The following is a 17,216-nucleotide window of genomic DNA, read 5'->3' as shown; positions in this document are numbered from 1 at the left end:
ATGATCGTCGTAGATATGTGTAAAATTTGTACCAAACTGAGAAAAAATTGATTTAAAACTGACGTTTTGACCGCTCGTCGGTCATTATCAAGGAAATGATGAAGGAAAACACGAAAAAAATTCTTTACTGAGGTCAAAAGTGCCTTAATGCAAATCTTATTGACTTAATTTGTCGAGAGATTATTTGTGGCTAAACTGGTCTGTTGAAAAAAATATCATTGAATGTTTCTGACGCTTTTCCTAGTTCTGAAATTACACACCTCCAATTATAATCATCATTAATTAAGATGATGTTTAACGGACTTATTTTTGCTCATTTAAATTAAAGAGTAAATGAATGTAGTGAATCCTGTAGGCTAAGGCAAGAACGTGTACTCCTGTAACCCCACAAAAATATGGTTTTAGTTTTTCCATCCTAGTATTAGCCTAGTTTTATCTTCGTTGATATGTTAAGAGAGACTATTTCATCTATTTTTTGGTGTAATTTTCAAAACAAAGTGTTATTATTGATGGAAATGTTAAAATGATGGAAATGTTTTCCACCCTTCTAGAGCACGGATACTAATATTAAATATCTGTGGCTGCCGATGGCTAATTTGGAAGTAAATTGCAACTTAAACAAATTGACTTTTTTTCAAAAGTTGTTCTCATGTATTTTGGAAAAATCTACGCTAGGTTTGTTCTCTTGAGATCAATTTCAATTCTTGACTATTAATGTCAGACTCCTACACAGCAAACACATGAAACACTTAATACTTATTTGCATATATTCCAAATGTACTGATCTTACAACTAAAGGACAAGCTTCTTAGGAAAAATTACTTCAGTGCTATTTCCCTCCCGATGTTTTAGCTATTTCATTTTTGAGCAAAGGTATTTGTGCAATATTTCAGTGCCATTTTGAGTAAATACAGCAAAATCAACCCATGACAATGCCCTCTAAGGGAGTCAACGAAAGGCAAAGTTTCTAGCATAAGGAAACATAACCAACAATGCAGGGGACGCTGACTCTCTCATGTCATGATCGATACTGAGAGTTTAGTGATTCGAGTTTCGTTCACTCCACCACCTCACTTATTGTTCTGTAGGTGCTTTTCAGCACTTTTCAGATCTTTAGATATTCGCAACTCGAGGCATTTCACCCAAGGTGCTTCCTTTCCTATTCGCTAGTATATCAAAACTATCAAATTCATCAACTTCCCCATTTTTTAAGACTAAAATCTTGTCACAGTCTCTAATTGTGTGTAAACGGTGAGCTATAGTGATGACTGTGGAGTCTTGTAGTTTCTCACGCGCTACGTTCCAGATTGTTTGTTCTGTGTCTGGATCCACATGCGCAGTCGGCTCATCCAAGATAACAATCTTGTTTTTCTGCAACAGCACTCGAGCCAAACAGATTAACTGTCGTTCTCCGACACTAAAATTTGTACCATGTTCCAGCAACTCGTAATCTAACTGTCCCTCCAGTCTTTCTATCACATCTTTAAGCTGCACGTCATCTAAGGCTCGCCACAAGTCTTCGTCTTGGAAGTGCCCCATAACATCAAGGTTTTTCCTGAGTGATCCACTGAAAAGGACGGGACTTTGGCCAAGAATGGAAATGCACCTTCGAGCTTCTCGTAGGTTGATTCCGTGTATTGGAACATCATCAACAATTATGTCTCCGTCAGTGTCTGGCATGCGCAAAAGAGCTGCCACAAAGGATGACTTCCCTGCTCCTGTGCGGCCTGCGACACCAATCTTTGTTCCTCCTTTGAAGTCTACATTGATTTGCTTCAAAACTTGAGGCCCTCCTGGATAATATATCAACGATACGTCTCGGAAGGTGATATTTCCTTCACTTGGCCAGTTTTCTGGGGGAATTCGTTCTTCTTTATATCCAGGCTCAGATTCAAGCTTCGTGTAAGTCATGACTCGCTCAGCTGACGTCATTAGATTCTCGACATCCGATGCTCTTCTGACAGCGTATTGTGTCAGGATCACACTCTGGACGACATAAACAAGGGCAAGTCCAGCAAAGGCTAGAGTGAAAAAATTAAGACATTAATAGAAATGGAAAAAATGTGATGGAATATGCTATAGGGGCAGCGTCACCAATTTATTGTGTCATTTTGAATAGCCAAAAAACATATTTGCAACGGTGGAATGGTCAAATTAATGATTCAGTTGTGTTACCAATAACCCTACTGGTGCACAGGAACTAGTATTAATTTGGCTCTGGATGGCTTGGATAGAAAACGGATTGCAACTTGAAAAAAATTGGTCAATTTTTTTAAGTTCTACCAGTGTATTGTAGAGAAGTCGCTAAAAGCTGATTATAATTTGTTTCTTTCTCGAAGGAATCCTGTAATGTTTTCTCCCCAATGCTCTAAGAACAATTTCATGTTAGAAAAAAGATTTTTCGTCAAATATTTGAGCTGTTTTGACCAAAATACAGCAAAATCGCCATGACAGGACCCCTTTAAGCCTGGCGAATAAATTTGAATGATGTATTAGTCAGTATATGACACAGACATACTCGGAAAAAAATGCCAGTGCTGATATCAGGAGTTCGACTCCTGATAGGAGCTCTCGAAATTTCTTTTTCCGAGTATGCTTGTGTCATTTACTGATTATTACATTATTTTCACTAATAGAAATCTTCCTCGCTGTCATTTATACTATACAAACTCCTTTACAAACCTAAAGCTTATTTTCAATGTTAGTTAGAGTTAAAGTTAACTATCGATGACGATCATATGTTATCCATCCGTTGCTGGCTAGCGTTAATTTTAACAGACGGAAGATACTTATCAGACAAGTTGCGTACAAACAATAAACTTCCTGGGGAGATACACAAAATTTATTATTATGTTAATTAGACGATAAACATGAGAAAGCTGTCGTAAAGTTTCCTGTGGCAGAATAAATACGGCATTTTATTGTTAGGGAAATAATTGCTCTATTTACATTACTATGTAAACCTACCAGCATCCTGAGACATCAGAACTGCAGCAAGAGCCACTGCACCAGTTAAAAGGGAAGAAAGAAAATCCAAGCGAACTCCAAGCCATCTTCCACTGGCAATCACCATGACAAATGACTGATTGTGGGTATCTTGATATCTTATAAGGAAAAATTAGCAGTCACTGATTTTGAACACTTTTTTGTGAATACAATTACTAGACGCTATTTCTAAATCATATAGATAGAAGACCATCGCATTTTTTAGATCCACGTAATGAAAGTTAAAGTAAATCGCAGTAAACCCGTGCAGAATGAATAAATGGGATAGACACGATGCGTGTCATCTGTTAAGAGTGACTCTCCCTAAGAACCTTATCTAAAAAATAGATTTCACTGATAATTCTTCCATTCTTCCATCATCTTTTAAAATTGAATTGTGACAATGTAAACAAAATTAATTCCAAGAGGGGTAGTTTCTTGTAAACTGAGAATACCAAAGCCCGTTAAGCCGCCCTGTTTGCTAAGATGATACCGGGGCTTTCCTCAAAATAGCCTGTTAAAAGCGAGGGAATTATTGCTTTGTTATTCCTGCTTGGATCGCCATTTTCTTGCCTACCTACTATCTGTACGCCTGGTACATGCTATTTTGAAAACGAAACCTACCCTGGTAATTGAAGAGTGACGATAGCAATAACTGTAGGAAAATATTTTAGTATAGCTACCGAAAAAAATTTTCAGCTTTTATTTCAATTTCCAAAGGTTTGAATGGTGACACTTTGTTGTTCACTCAAACTTTTATTTTGTAAATGGTTTGAACCCAGGAGTCATGTCATAAGTACGTAAATTATGATCATCCGGGTGAGTGTAGTCCTGAGAAGGACTGTTTGTGGTGACTTTGACTGACGTTTCGACAACCTGAGCGGAAGTCATCTTCAGAGTCCAGTGAATTGTGGAACGTCAGTAGGTGGTATATATACGTCTCTGGTTGTTAACCTGATTGGTCAACGAAGTCCAGATGTTATTGGTCGTTTGTCAGTAAGCCGTGATGTTATTGGCTGAGAAGACTGTAAAAAGTGATTGGTGCGTTCCGATCCGTCTTTTGTTAGTCAAAAAGTCCGTGGGTCTATTGTTAGTAAAATGTCTATTGTTTGTTTGTTTCGTTGTTATTGTCAATAAGTCGTTTGTATGGTGCAGGTAGTTGTAGGCAACGGTTGAGTGGCGATTGTTCTAAGTTAGTAAACCAGCTTTCCAGAGTGAGTCGTTGATAGTAATTTGTACAGTAGGTAATGCACTTGGCAGAGTCCCAGTCGATTCTGTGGTTCGTTTGTAAATGGTGCTCAGCAATGTGATTGTTAATATCACCATTTCTAGTTGCTCGTTTGTGTTCAGTCAGTCGTACGTTTAAATTTTGCAACTGGAAAGGATAGCTTATAAAGATCTCAGAAGAAGATTGCTTAACATTATTGTGAATAGAGCTACCAGGTTTGTATGAGCCGTTGCAAGGGTGTTTGTCTCTTGTCTGTACAGGGAGATTAACTTACGTGAAAAGACATTCAGGTCCTTATTCTCTTGTGCAAAAAATTGGAAAGTTGAGTTCAGTAGCACCAGGTGAACAAATATGTACTGATACACTGAGATCCTGCAGATTTAAAACTACATGCATGTACAGAAACCTTGAAAGGTACATGTAAATATTATTGTCTTACCTGTCACCCTTACAGATGTCCATGACCACCTGTATAGGTATGGTGGTTTTCCCCCATTGATGGATGTCAAAATGGGGCTACTGAGACTGACACCCTAAAGCCCAACTGCAAGGGAGATACAGTACCAAATAGATCCCGGGAAGGCAAATCAACCATGGTTTTTCTATGTATGCAACAGCCATTCCGAAGAAGACAATCTAAATTATCACCCCTTGATTACTGAAGTGTTTCTAGCAACTCGAGGATTAACCCAGCTGACCACATTACTCTGCAGTATAATTACGTCATCAGTACATGACAATATACATCAGAACTGTAACATATTGCAATATTTAATTGGTACATATTGTGTAACATAGTCAAGTGTAATTAGCATATTGTAAATTATGCAATTACTGCACATTTTCACACACTTGCACAGCTAGTGTAATGACTGGCTGGAGTATTGCTGCGCCCTGCCTCTTTTATGTTTCAGTTCTCACCCCAGAGGTATGATAGACAAAATCTAAAATAATGAAAGATAACTTCACCTCTTTCTTTAAAATGATGATATTCATTACCAAACATACATACTGAATTCAAAGTCAATATTTGTGGCTCACTTGGCGAAGTTGAAGAGCAGAGTGCTGCTAACATCACCTCTCGACGTTTCACCATTTAGAAGAGATTGAAAAAGAAAAATATGTTGTTGAGAGTTTGATGGTAACATTTTAACTTAAGCAAAACAGAAAATTAGATCACCAGAACCTCCACAGTTTGTTGACTCCCAGTATGTAGTTGCTGTAAAGGGAGGAAATTCTACAGTGTACATAAATGAACAAAATAGGGAAGGTAACGATAAAGTGGAATGGAGGAAGTCTTACTACCTCTCGCGAGCGTCGATTTCTACAGGAGCAGGTCTAGCCCTGTGAACTATGTGTCAGATCCAAATACAGCCAACTCTCTCGTAAGTGACCACCCCTTGGTGCACGACCAAGTGGTCGCTTACGGGAAAGATCAACAAAATAAGCCTAATGCTGGACTGATAAATTAATTACCAAAAAATATTACCCTAGCAGCTAAAATTAGGCAAATGGAAACTAATTTATTTGATTTTTTCACATCTATTCATTCTTCTGACGAAACTTTGTGTAACATTTTAGAACAGATCTCTGAAACAATTCCCATTTACCTACAGATCTAATTATAGTAATCCTCTCTGTCTGTAAACTGTCAGTTGTCCGGGGTAGCGTCATTAACAATTGAACTTTTGTTACTTCTGAGTAATTATTTACTCAGATCATACCCGAATATGTTGGGTGGTCGCTTACCGATATTCTTTAAAACAAAAGAATATGTCAAATTACTGGCCTAAAAAGTGGTCGCGGTCCCTTAGAAATTTGAGTGGTGGTCGCTTACGAGAGAGCTCTTGAAACAGTATTTAACTGAGAAACAAAAAGGTTGTTTACGAAGTGGTCGCTTACGGGAGGTGGTCGCTTACGAGAAGTGGTCGCTTTGAGAGAGTTGACTGTACTGATCCTCTCCGGGGTCAGCTAGTCGTTGGTTGCAGTATTTCCGTTTTTCGCTCCAGAATTTGCATCCGTGATCCCACTTGATGACCAAACTTCATGTAAAAAAGCGACCGAAACCTTCCTGTGATGTTTGGACGTCGAATAGCCAAATTGTTTGCGAATCCGCACAGATGCGCTTTCACATGAAATCGCCGCCATGTTTGTTTATCAAAAAATCAGTACTTAGTCTCGCTCGGCCAAATTTCTTAACTGGGGCGATCATGCAAACTCGGATCCAGGCCTCGCTGCTGGCCCCCCCTGAAACAAACAATAGACATTTTACTAACAATAGACCCACGGACTTTTTGACTAACAAAAGACGGATCGGAACGCACCAATCACTTTTTACAGTCTTCTCAGCCAATAACATCACGGCTTACTGACAAACGACCAATAACATCTGGACTTCGTTGACCAATCAGGTTAACAACCAGAGACGTATATATACCACCTACTGACGTTCCACAATTCACTTGACTCTGAAGATGACTTCCGCTCAGGTTGTCGAAACGTCAGTCAAAGTCACCACAAACAGTCCTTCTCAGGACTACACTCACCCGGATGATCATAATTTACGTACTTATGAAAACTTTTTACTAATGCTTCAATAACTTTTTGAATAATATTATAAGAAAACTACTTTTCTCTTAAGCTGTATCAGCTGGCGAAAATTGGATGCGAGAAACTTACGGCGCGATAAAAAGCATTGGTTTTGCGAAATTTTTTTAGCAACTTTAGAATTTGGATTTTTTGCACAACAAGGCAACTAGAAACCACATTTTTTGTCCTCAAGGATAAATCATTTTGTGAATAAAATTTGGCAAATAGTGTAAACCTATGGCAGCCAATAATCGTGTGTTGGTAGACTTACCAAACGTTGTTTTGTTTTGTTAGCAAATTGCTGTTTTGATGCAGGAGGAAATTTGAAGGTAACATATTTTATAATATTTTTCATACCCGAGTTTCAAAACTCACGTTTTGTGTATTATTTGATGTAGATTTAAAATAATGTTGACTTATTCTCAGATATCTAAATGTTTCCGAACACAACGAATTTATTCAGCTCTTAAAATTAACTCATCATGTGTGCTGGTTTTGGTATATATTGGGTAAATTTATCCCCTAATTTGCTGTTTTCATATATGAGCGATGTTTGGGAAGGCAAGCAGCTTAAGCAAAAGAGGAAAATATTTTGGAGGTCACAGCTTGCTTAAATATCGATTTCGAGTCAAGTTGACCCTTTCCTTTCGGAGGGCTGTGTCACGAAACTCTTTTAAATCTCAAACTTTATTGGACTTGATTATGAAGAAGCACCTTTTGTCAGATCTAGGAAAATTTTTTCTGTTGTTCGTTTACTGTTTTCTGAGCAAGCTAAGGGTGGTTAGTGGTGGGGCCAAATTAAAGACGTACAACGAGAAAACCGACGGCTAAACATGAGTGGATGAACTGATTCAGGTTTACGAAAATGGAAAACAAACGTGTGATGATATTGACCATAGCTACATGCCATTATTTCGCGAGGGGTTGTTCGCATGTCACATCTTATTTCACCATCGTTAAGGTAAACGTATTGTTGTTCACACGATCTCTTAAGTTACACATACCTGTTAAACCGATCCAAGAAATCTCTTTGACTTCTTCTTGTCCGAATTGTTTCGAGCCCATCTAGGGTCTCTGAAATGTGAGAGAACACTGGACTTCGATAAACTGATTCCAGTCTTTTCAGTTCCCTTGATGTCTTCAAATAATACCTTGAGATGAGTGCTGCTATTACAGATACTGGCACAACAGCAAACAGAAGCCAGGGATTTGTGACAGCTGGCACGAGTACCGAGGTAACAAGCAGCAATGTCAGTTGAATTGACATCAGCAATGTTTTAGGTAATACCTCATCAATGCAGCCTACATCTTTAGAAAACCTGTTCAAGATTCTTCCCACTGGATTTGAATCAAAGAAAAGGACCGGTGCTTTTAAAACAGCCACAACCATTCTGTCATGAAGGCATTCAGAACATCTTAAGGAAAGAGACAGAACTCCGTATGCTCGAATAAAAGCAAACATGAAGGAGGTGCTGACTAGGCAACCATAGACAATAAGATTCATTGTGTTGCGCTGATCTTCTGGGTGCTTCTTTGTCAAAAATGAGAGCCATACGTCACAGGAGACCAACAAAGCTAAAAATGAAGAAAAGTTGTAATCCATATCAGTGAGATGTGCGAAAGACACTGTTCCATGACATGATTGACATGAAATATCAAGTAAACAAAGTGTACTTTCTTTGACAGACGACTGATATCTAAACGATACTTCAATTAAAGCTTTTTCTCCAGGTGCCTTGATAAAGACGGTTTGCCGATTTAGGAAACTGTGAGTGAGTTTTGATAACAATTTGGGACAGAGATCTCTGATTTTCTTTTTCCGAGTATGCCTGTATTACTGAGCGGAAAATTAATCTACCATTTATTCATCAGGCTTAACACATCACTCATAGGTAGTATGTAGGATGTTTCTGACATGAAACTAGTTAAATATGGCCAAGCTCCCACGAGTCTCCTGTAGCTCAGTGCATGGTAGAACATCCCAAGTAGTAATGGGAACTTCATAGGTTCGAATCCTGTCGGGAAAACTCGGATTTTGTTTTTCCGAGAGTGCTTGTGTCACTTACTGGAAAAAAGTCATCTACCATTTTTTCACCATGCTCAAAAAACCAAAACATCACAAATATTGTGTTGTTCACGAAAATAATCTGAAGTCGATTCTAGGAATGCTCATGCCTGTCCGGCTGTGCTGCGACACATGATACATTAAAGCTGGACATAAAATACGACCACATAAACACCACTAAACACCACTGACTAAAGTTTGCGCAAAGTAACATTATTGTAATTCCGCCATCTTATAAAACGTTATGAAGAGCCGTTGAATCAGAGAACTTTACAATCCTTACCTTGGGTCATAAGGCACAAAGAAATTACTGCGAAAATTAGAAGCACAGATATACCACTCCTGAAATAGTTCCAGTAAAGCTTCGAGGACACCACTCCTATTGTGCGATCTTCTTCTGATATTTGGATACCCTTAACTTCATTGGTTTGGAAAACCGTTCCACCAAGGTTGCCGGAAACGTCCTCGTTCTCTTTATCATCCCCACCAAAGTTGGCATCTGGTTCATTTTGATTTAGTTCCGTATAGATCGGGTCAACAGTTGTATTCAAAATACCGTCCTCTTTTAGCTCAGTGAAGCCTCCTTTTCCCAACACACTACCTTTGTACAGCACAATCACCTTGTCGGCTTCTTTGATGAGTTGTTCTTGGTGAGAAGTCATTAGTCGAGTTTTCAAACCCAATAGGCCATTGATGCATTTTTCAAAGATATGTTTGCCAACTTTGAAATCCACAGCACTCAGCGGGTCATCCAATAGGTAAATATCTCCGTCTGCGTAGACAGCTCGAGCTAAGCTTACTCTCGCCCGCTGGCCTCCGCTAAGAACTTCACCGCGTTCCCCTACAACTGTTTGGTCACTGTCAGGAAACTGTTGGATGTCCAACTTTAGGCTACATGCCTCAATGACTCTGGTGTACTTGGCTTCATCGTATGGTTCACCAAACAATATGTTTTCTCTTATAGTTCCAGAGAACACCCAAGCTATTTGGGGCGCGTAAACAAGAGTTCCTTTCCAGCTTATAGTGCCGGCTATGTCTGGGATCTCACCAGCGATCGCTGAAAGAAGAGTAGATTTTCCACTGCCTACTGGTCCCGTGATGACCGTCATACTTTCTGGTGCAGCGGTGAACGTAATGTCTTGCAGGATAAATTTGTCGTCTCGCTTAATTTGCTTATGTGTCAAATTCCTGACATGTAAAGATGTTGCTTTTTGCAAATCTTCCGTGTTATTAGGTTCTTGCTTTTCTCTCTGGTGAACTGTCAGACTTGTTTTGTTTAAATCCGAAACGCTGCTGTCAGTGTCACTTTCGCCATTAGAGGTCTGGTCTCTGGAGATTAACGGAAGGTTTTCTAAAAGAAGAAAGTCTTCCACTCTGCTGATCGAAACATAAGCGTCGTACGCGTCCAGCAAACCATTGGCCAAGTCGCTGCAAATGCCCAGTCTTAGAATATTGATAAAAGCGAGGAGCATGAAAACTGAAACGGGTGTGAGGTACTGACCAGTTAGCACAAGAGTGATGACAGTTACCAGGGTCGCCATTGGTGCTGAAGTGTATTCCAAAGCAAAAACACCTGAAAGAACGGCACTCTTCTTACGGATGATGTCGATTTCTTCTCTGTAAAGAAACAGACATTACTTCATTACTTCAGATTTGCACTGCAGCCAAAGGATTTACTGGCTTAGAAAGTTCTATACTTATTCCAGAAATAGGCTTTGTGTTCTACATTGATGTAAAAGACCTGGAGTTTTCGAAAATTTAGGGCAATATATCTACTATTAAGTTTACTACTGTCATGCACCGTACGGAAGAAGAAGAAGAAGAAGAAGAAGATGGGGTCACAATATCAAACAGTGTTGTATATTACCCTAATGCACAAACAATGCCTTTCTCTACAATTTTAATTTAATTATTTGCCAAAACTCACATATATCGTTATATTAATATTTCTTAACAACATTCGTATGATCTTGAGCTGAAAGCCTCAGACCCCCATTGACTAGTACCACAATATTATTTTGATGACTTTTAAGTTACAGTATAACATATTTGCACCTCGGGAAAAGGGAAAGACAAAGAGATGCTGCCTGATTTGTTAACATAAAGCAGGATAACCTTACTTTCTTCTTTTGATTTGCAAGAATGAACTTTTTAAATCGTCGCTTAAAGCAGCATTGATTTTCTCTCAAATGACATGGTAAACTATTGTAAATTCTTACTCTCTTATTACGTGTAGTGAAATTTCTAATACTCGTTTTGCTCATTGCTTTGCGTATCTTTTTTATTGTCAGCGTGTTATAATTATGTATTTCTTCATCTTTATTTATCTTTACACGGTAACGATTCATCAGGTCGATACAAATAAAAGAACCAGACAAACTGTCAATACCAAATGCATAAATATCTAGAAATCCTAATCCTAAACAACAATTCTGAATCCTAAAGAAAACTTGACCTGTTTTCCAAGAATGCCTTGTCTCAAGCTGATATAAAATGGTGACATTAACGCTGTTGACAGTTTCTTCTTTGAATACTGATTCATAAAATTTCCGATAACAAAGTAGTTTACTTAATATACATTAATTAAATTTAATTCATAAAGTAACGGTTTTGAACTGCGGTTATAATCCTTAAAAATTGTTATTCGCACTATTTTCTTTTGTATTATATATCTTGTCTAGGTGGGATCTAAATCTAAATCTAAATGTCGTTATGTCGGCAAAGTCGTGGGACATTACGCCAACTCTAAAATAATAATAAATAAAATTATAGTAAAATATACAAAATAACAATAAAAGTTAATCTACCAATAAGAATTAAATTAAATTAGTTTACTTTTAAAAATACAGAGAGATTGGCTGGAAACAGTTTTTTCTGGAAGTTTGTTCCATCCAGTAATCGTCCTGGGAAAGAAAGAAAATCTAGAAATATATTTATGCCCTTTCGGTTCAACAAATTTAAAATCATGGCTTCCAAGAGTCCTCCTTTCTCTGCTTGGTATCAAATAACCCCCCCAGTCCCCATCTAAGAGGCCGTGGCACATCTTGTATTAGACTGTTCACAGTCCCCCTATTTTTCCGTGGGATTCTCGAGACCGGTATGCTTCGATGGAACCGCCGCCATCTTGGTTTGTAAAAGCGAGCGCGAACTGGGGAGAGTGTCTAAACTACCGAGGGGAGCGGGAGTGGGTGTTACTATAGTTGGGGATGGGAAGCGAAAAAATAGAGGGACTGTAACAGCTTCTCACCGTCTCGCGTTCCAAAGGCCCGTTGCACCAGCAACGGCAACACCTCATTGGTCAATTAGGCAATAGTAGTTCTGAAGCGTTGACAGCATGACTGACGTATCTTTCACCGCCGGTTCTAAAAGGGAATACGGCTGGCGTGTAATGTGAAGATCGTGGGGAATGTTTTGATTTTTATCGTTTGTCTCGTCGGCTCGGAGGTCTGATAGTTGAAAATCAGCGGACGTATGGCAGGCGGCAGACTGCAGTTTTCCGTCTCTTTGGACTGCTTTGAAGTAGATGGCGAACTGTAGGGACGACTTGTTTTAACAATTCTCTGGGGCGAAACAACACATACAAAGCGCTTGAAACGTTGCTGATCGTGGCTTTCCTCGCAAGCGCTTTTGCAAAGACGTGAAGATTTCCCATCTTGTGGATCCACTTCAACTCCAAGATCGATGTGCTTTAAAAAGATCGGCTAGAGGAATGCTGGCAACTCCAGCTCTTTCCGGGATCTTAAACAAATTTTCTGTGGAAATGTACTTGTTTTTCTTCCCGAAATCGCCGACTGCTATTTTAAAATAAATGTTATAAAATATGCGGCATGTATCTGAAGGTTTCGCTGTTTGCTTCACTGCATGTGTTCCGCTTGTATTGAAATTCACTTTGCAAATAGCTGATGTACTGTACTGTATTTTCAAGCCTACACTCGAAAGACTTTCGCAACTTCATTTTATTTCGCAACTGTACTTTGTTTCGAAATGGTACAGAAACAGTACTATCGTATTTCCTTCAATTTGACATGTTTATCTCTGGGGAGTATATTTTTTTGTTTGATTCAATTAGTCGAGGCGACAAAGTCTCGGCACGCCCCTCGAACACGAGACAGTGAGAAGCTGTTACAGTCTCCCTATTTTTCCCGCCGCCTCCAAACTCCACTCCCCTCCCCTCGGTAGTTTAGACAGTCTCCCCAGATCGCGCTCGCTTTTACAAACCAAGATGGCGGCAGCTCCATCGAAGCATACCAGTCTCGAGAATCCCACGGAAAAATAGGGGGACTGTGAACAGTCTAATCTTGTATATAATGGAGAGCCTTGCATGTCTTCTCACTAGTTTGTTCGCGTAACTTATTAGTTTCTTGTACATAATGTTTTAACCAATACTTTGGAAAAACAGGGAAGCAGAGAAATGGGTCTATAATTGCTGAATTTTTGGTTATCTCTACAGGCACGACGATTAAATTTTTCACGTCCATAGGTATATTCTCTGTTAAGTCAGATTTATGATGTGTGTTAATGGTAAAATTAATTCAGCTGTGGACATTGTCATGTCCACAGCTTTTTTATGTATCACGATTTTTTAATTCTTTCTTAACTTCTGGTTCACGTACAGGTGAAAACAGCATTGACTCAATAAAATTTCCTTTCAAGTAGCTTTTGAATGTTAAACTAGTGTCAAAATATTTATATTTCTTGCTAAGTCATATCCAACATTCAATAATCATTAAATCTGTTAACAATGTATATGCGATCAGTAACTGGCTTGTTGTTATGTTAAATTCTGTGATATTTAATGGTTCTTTCTTTTTTCTTTTAACTATTTCACTAATTAGTTCCCAAGTTGTTTCATGTTTCCTATTAAAATCTTAAACTTTTGTTCATAGCAGTTTTTCTTTAGAATATTTCTTAGCTTATTCAATCGATTACGATAGTATTTATATTTTGTTTTTGATCAAGTTCTGTTCCACAACTAAAACATTTTATGCACAGTTTATTTTTTTACTTGTGAGGATTTCATAAATCCCTTCGTTACAAAGGGTTTCATTTTGGTTTTATATTTCTTTTCTGGAATACAGATGTTTTATAAATTCAAAAATATACCCTGAAAGTGTCTATAAGCATAATATTCATCATTACGTTTAGTATAAGTATGGTAGTCCCAGTCAATGTTTTGAACTTAATCTCGCAATTTATCCAGATTTTCTTTTGTAATTTCTCGCTTTGTATATAATTTCTTTGGTTTAGGTTCCGTACTTTTTTGAGAGTAACACTTGAAATACTGGTGAGTGATCCAAGAAATCATTAATCAAAATTCCGTCTATACAGCTGACGTCTATATCATTAATAAATATATTATCGATTATTGTTGCTGTGCTAGTAGTTATCTAGATTATTGGCTTGTTAATAGCAGGGTAAAAGTGAGAGCTATACATATGGTGAACAAATCTGTCTGTGTTATTATTGTGTTCATATTTTAGCAAATCAAAATTAAAATCTCCCATTTAAATATGCAAGTTTTCTTTTCTTTTTTCAATTTTGTCAATTTAATAGCCTTTCAAAAACATCATAATTACTGCTTGGTGGTTAATAAATTGCTCCTACAAAAATTTTGCCTCTTCCTTCTTTGCTAGCTTTTATGAAAATACTTTCTAAGATGTCCTCTTTAAAACTGAATACTGTATTTAAGTCGGTTCGAACACTAAATAATTAATTGATGATGATGATATAAACATTTCCATCCTTCCTCCGGTTTTTGTTGTCCTGTTAGTATTGATAAATGAGTAATTTGGTAATTGAACTAACGATTCAGTGTTGTGTTCGAGCCATTTTTCATTTATGCTCATGACTGAAAAAATGTGCTCAATGTCTGCAAGGTACTGCTGCAGTTCATCAACCTTATTCAGCTAGCTTCGTATATTAATTCAAATGTAAGAACGAGAAGTGGGGTTAATCCAGAAATGTTTTTGATATCTCCTGTTTGCATTTTTCCTCGTCATACTTATTACATTACATAATATCATTAATTTCAAGCTTCATTTTACCATTGGTAAACCACGCTGTATCCTCAGATCTTTTTCCCTTCAATTTGTGATTCATAAGCCTTCCGGTAATAATAATGTCGGATGCTTATATTGCGCTTTTTACATGTACGATTTTATATCGTTTGAATAAAAACCCTTGATGTAACAAACTAATATAAAAGGTACACTTTCTAAGTCAATTCCCGCCTAAACACCACGGCAATGCTTCCAATAGGTGGTTTTAATTGCGAGCAGATAGAGTAATTCCATAACATACCAGAGATGTGACTAGCCTACCTTCGCGCATCTTTTATCTTTTTTCTGTATTCATCCTCCCACGCGTGTGTTTTGATAGCGCGGATCCCAGCAACTGCTTGATTCATTAAGGAGATACGACAATCGGATACCAAAGCAGTGTGATTACGTAATTTAGCACCAACATGGGATAAAACGGCGAAATATGGCAGAAGAAGGCAAAAAAATATGACTCCTAGTAGACTCTCCCAGCCAATCAAATAGGCCATCAAAAATGCTGCTACTATAAGTTGAAGAAACGCAAAAACTCCATACACCATAACGTTGATGGTATACTCTTCCAGACGCTGAACATCGTTTGATACAAGGTCAATCACGTGTCCAGTTGTAAACTCAAACAGTGCAGTCTTGCTGAGAAGAAGTATCTAAAAATTGCAAAAAGATTAATTTAATTTTTTTTCATAGTAAAGTGACATAGAAGGCTGGTTGCAATTAACACTGCAAACAGTAAATCACAAACAGGTGTGATGTTAACACTCCGTTTGTAATTTACGCATCTGTTGAAAGTGAATATGAAGCAAGTGTAAGACCACCCGTACTCACGGGGGATCTATGACAAAGAACGACTAATAGGTTTCCATAGAGGGTGTTGAATTTGAAAGGGGTTATTAATCTCGAGATGGACTTATGAATTATTCCTCTGAAAGATAATTGTAAACAGGACTTTTGAATTATTGTTGTGAAAGATAACCGTTTAAACTCCTAAAGCGCACCAATTATTGTGCTGCGTTTCCAATTCTTTGTATACAAGCACTGCCACAAGTTTCACACGGCAAAAATCCTACAACATTTTTTGACTTGGAACTTAATCGAACTTGGAACTTTATTTTACGTGGCACTTCACTTAGCTAAAAGCTACTTTACAGGAAGCCCACCAATAAACATATAAAATTACAAAAACAAAAAGAAAGATAAAAATTACCAAACAATCTAAAATCTAAAAATTGAAAAAAACTAAAATGTCTAGGAAATCTAATCATTTATGTATCAATACATGTGTAATTACAAATTAAAATTTACAATTTTAAAAGCTAACTACGATAATAACAATTTTAAAATGCTGCATGACGAATACTTCTTAAAAATTCCCTTGTGCCAGCCATGGCGCGAATCGAGTCCGGCAGCGCATTCCGTGTCTTTTCAGCGAATTACCGAAAAGACCTAAGACCATGCTTGGTGCTTCTTACTTTGGGCAATGAGAGCATGTTTGTGCCCCTTAAGTTATATTTTGTGTCCCTTACTTTGAGTAGGTTTGCAATGGGGGTCGGTGCCCTCTCCTGGAAGCAACTATTTATTGTGATCAACATGTCCTGGATACGACGTCCCTCTAGTGTGCTATGCAAACCAATCCAACTTAGCAATCTATCGTAAGAGTTACTATTATCCTTATATACAAGTCTAAGTTCGCGTTCGTTTCCTGTCTCCAATTTCTTGGTGTTCCTGGCTCCACAATGGTGCTATATCTGGCTACAATAATCGAAATGCGGTAAAATAAAGGCGCGATATAGTGCTTCCTTGGTTTTGCAAGGAAGAACATTCTTAAGCCTATTTAAGGCATTAACTTGTCCTCCGACCTTTCGGCAGATAGATGCGATATCAGAATCGAATTTCAACTTATTATCTAATGTTACGCCTGGTAGCTGTATCTCACTGGAAACAGGTATGGGCTTTTCTTCGTATTTTATATCGAAATCGTAAGCCGCGTTTCCCAGCACCAAAGCCTGATATTTATCCGGATTTGCTATCATGCCACTTTGTTGAAACCACTGTATAGTGTTAGTCAGGTCTAGATTTAAACCGTCTTCCACAGCTTGGGGATCCTGGCGCGATAGATGGAGTTTAGTGTCATCTGCGTAGCTTATCAGCCTACAATCTCTAATAGCAAATGCAAGATCGTTCATGAACATATTAAACAAAAGTGGTCCAAGTAAGGACCCCTGTGGCACTCCTGCCCACACACCCATCCAGGTGGAGAAAGTATGGCCCAACTTAACGCGTTGATATCGGCATG

At 38.1% G+C, this 17,216-nt stretch overlaps 1 protein-coding gene across 1 annotated transcript in view; it reads right to left on the bottom strand.

Moving 5' to 3' along the window:
* Positions 1–1,007: 1,007 nt before the first annotated feature.
* Positions 1,008–17,216, bottom strand: part of LOC146464996 (ATP-binding cassette subfamily C member 4-like) — a 35,590-nt gene continuing 19,381 nt past the window's right edge. The window contains exons 3-7 of the mRNA XM_085129107.1: positions 15,188–15,570; positions 9,151–10,484; positions 7,807–8,377; positions 2,968–3,104; positions 1,008–2,021 (exon numbers count right to left, since the gene is read on the bottom strand). Of these exons, the coding sequence (XP_084985233.1) occupies positions 1,114–2,021; positions 2,968–3,104; positions 7,807–8,377; positions 9,151–10,484; positions 15,188–15,570 (3,333 nt within the window). The 3' untranslated portion in view covers positions 1,008–1,113. The remainder of the gene's footprint in view (positions 2,022–2,967; positions 3,105–7,806; positions 8,378–9,150; positions 10,485–15,187; positions 15,571–17,216) is intronic.

This window comes from Pavona decussata, unplaced genomic scaffold, assembly GCF_977016875.1.
Source record: "Pavona decussata unplaced genomic scaffold, jaPavDecu1.1 SCAFFOLD_158, whole genome shotgun sequence".
Lineage (NCBI taxonomy): Eukaryota > Metazoa > Cnidaria > Anthozoa > Scleractinia > Agariciidae > Pavona > Pavona decussata.
Note: the sequence above shows the minus strand (reverse complement) of the source record. Positions and strands in the feature narration are given on the sequence as shown.